The sequence below is a fragment of the Echinops telfairi genome, unplaced genomic scaffold (genome assembly GCF_000313985.2).
Source record: "Echinops telfairi isolate 266 unplaced genomic scaffold, ASM31398v2 ScPeMD7_5;HRSCAF=22, whole genome shotgun sequence".
Lineage (NCBI taxonomy): Eukaryota > Metazoa > Chordata > Mammalia > Afrosoricida > Tenrecidae > Echinops > Echinops telfairi.
In genome coordinates, this window is record NW_022103901.1 from 12,491,524 (window position 1) to 12,493,121 (window position 1,598).

At 46.0% G+C, this 1,598-nt stretch overlaps 1 protein-coding gene across 3 annotated transcripts in view; it reads left to right on the top strand.

Annotated features, from left to right (window-relative positions):
- The window catches only part of STYXL1 (serine/threonine/tyrosine interacting like 1), a 45,159-nt gene that overhangs the window by 12,559 nt on the left and 31,002 nt on the right, over nt 1-1,598 (top strand). For 2 of the 3 annotated variants that reach the window (XM_045283995.1, XM_045283997.1), the window contains exon 2: nt 952-1,055. In XM_045283995.1, the coding sequence (XP_045139930.1) occupies nt 953-1,055 (103 nt within the window). In that variant the 5' untranslated portion in view covers nt 952. Of the gene's footprint in view, nt 1-948; nt 1,056-1,598 lie in introns of all 3 variants that reach the window. The other variant, XM_045283996.1, reaches the window with a different exon arrangement.

Consider the following 1,598-nt stretch of genomic DNA (forward strand, 5'->3'; position numbering starts at 1 on the left):
TCAGCCAAAGCACCTAATTTTACCACCAAAACTGCACTAAAAATATGCTGAAAAACTCGGCTTATACAGGAGTATATACTGTAACTTCTAAGCAGCAGAACTCACCACCGTGCTGGCAAACAGCATGACAACCTGGGGAGAAACCTTTTTGTATCCCACACTCTCTTACACGTACACGATGTCTCTGGATTCGTTTCTCTAGTCCCAGACTAACACATGACCTATGGACCCGACTGCTTCCCCACTTCCTCCTTTGATGAGCCTCCAGAATCTCTGATCTGCAACTCCTGGCAGGCTCCTGAGAAAAGGGAGGGGGCATCCCTGAGGAAGAGGCAGCAGGGACCCAACCCTTCAGTGACTGCCGCAGTCCTAACAACCTACAAGCTCTTCACAAGGGGCCCTGTGTCCTCGCATGTCCTCCTCCTTTTAACTCTGTCAGCGCCAGCCAGTCCAGGCTCCCCCTATGTGTTTAAAGCTGCTTCTGCCTAGGAGAGGATATTCTTGTCTTCTTCACCTGGCTGAGGCTTGCCTGCCCTCCTGTCTTAGCTAAGTAGCTCAGAGAGCCCCAACTCCTATCTCTAATTGGATGAGGACCTCCCATTCATGACTCCCACAACAATAGACGCCTGCTCAGCAGCACAATCCTTTGGTCCAATGTCTGCCTTCCACGACAGACCGTAGACTTCATGAGCTAGACCTTGTTTATCCTAGTTGTATCTAGTGCCTGGCCTAGAGTAGGTGCTAAGAAGTATTTGTATGGTCGACATATTGTTTGACTTTTCCTCCCATCCTTGGCTCACAATTCACTGTCAATTTTTGGAACCTTTTCTTTTGGTCACTCACATTGTTATTTTGTCTGTGTTTGGAGTTAACCTTCGGAATGAATGTTACAGCTCTTTGTGGCAGCCATCTAAATAGATGGAGATTGAGCTTGTGTCTTCTCCCCAGTAGGATGGCTGAGTTGGTTATGTGTGAACCAATAGAGCTTTACAACATCCTCAATCAAGTCACGAAGCTATCCAGATTAATCGAGCCCAACTATCTCTGCTTATTGGGTAAGTGCTGTTTTGTTTTGTTTTTCCCAACATGTGTTTGCTCTGGGCAGGCTCAAGCATTATTTTTGACTTATTAACAGCATTTTGACTTGTTAACTTACTGGAAGACATGACTGACTTTAGAAAACCATTACACTCCTGAGACATCGCTCAAAATGCTGCTTCTGATGGTGATGTGGCTAGGGAATCATCCCAGAGTAAATGAGCCTTCGATATTCTTTATCGTGAAATATTTAAAATGTGGAATAATACAACACACAGCGACATTTTAAAAACACCCATGGACCCACCACCTCGCTTTGGTATAATGTTACAGACATGGGTACAGGCCTCTTTTCTATTCTGTCCTGACCCCCCATTCCTTTCGCTCCCCACATGGTCACTCTTTTACTAGACAGGCAGGTGTCCCTGAATCATAAAGGGGGTGTTACAAATCACGGTCCACAGTAGCACCACGAGGTACTGCAACCAGCGTTTTGTTTTGCTTTCTTCTGTCTGGGGCTTCAGATGACGACCCTGCAAGGATTCCGAATTCTTTCTGTT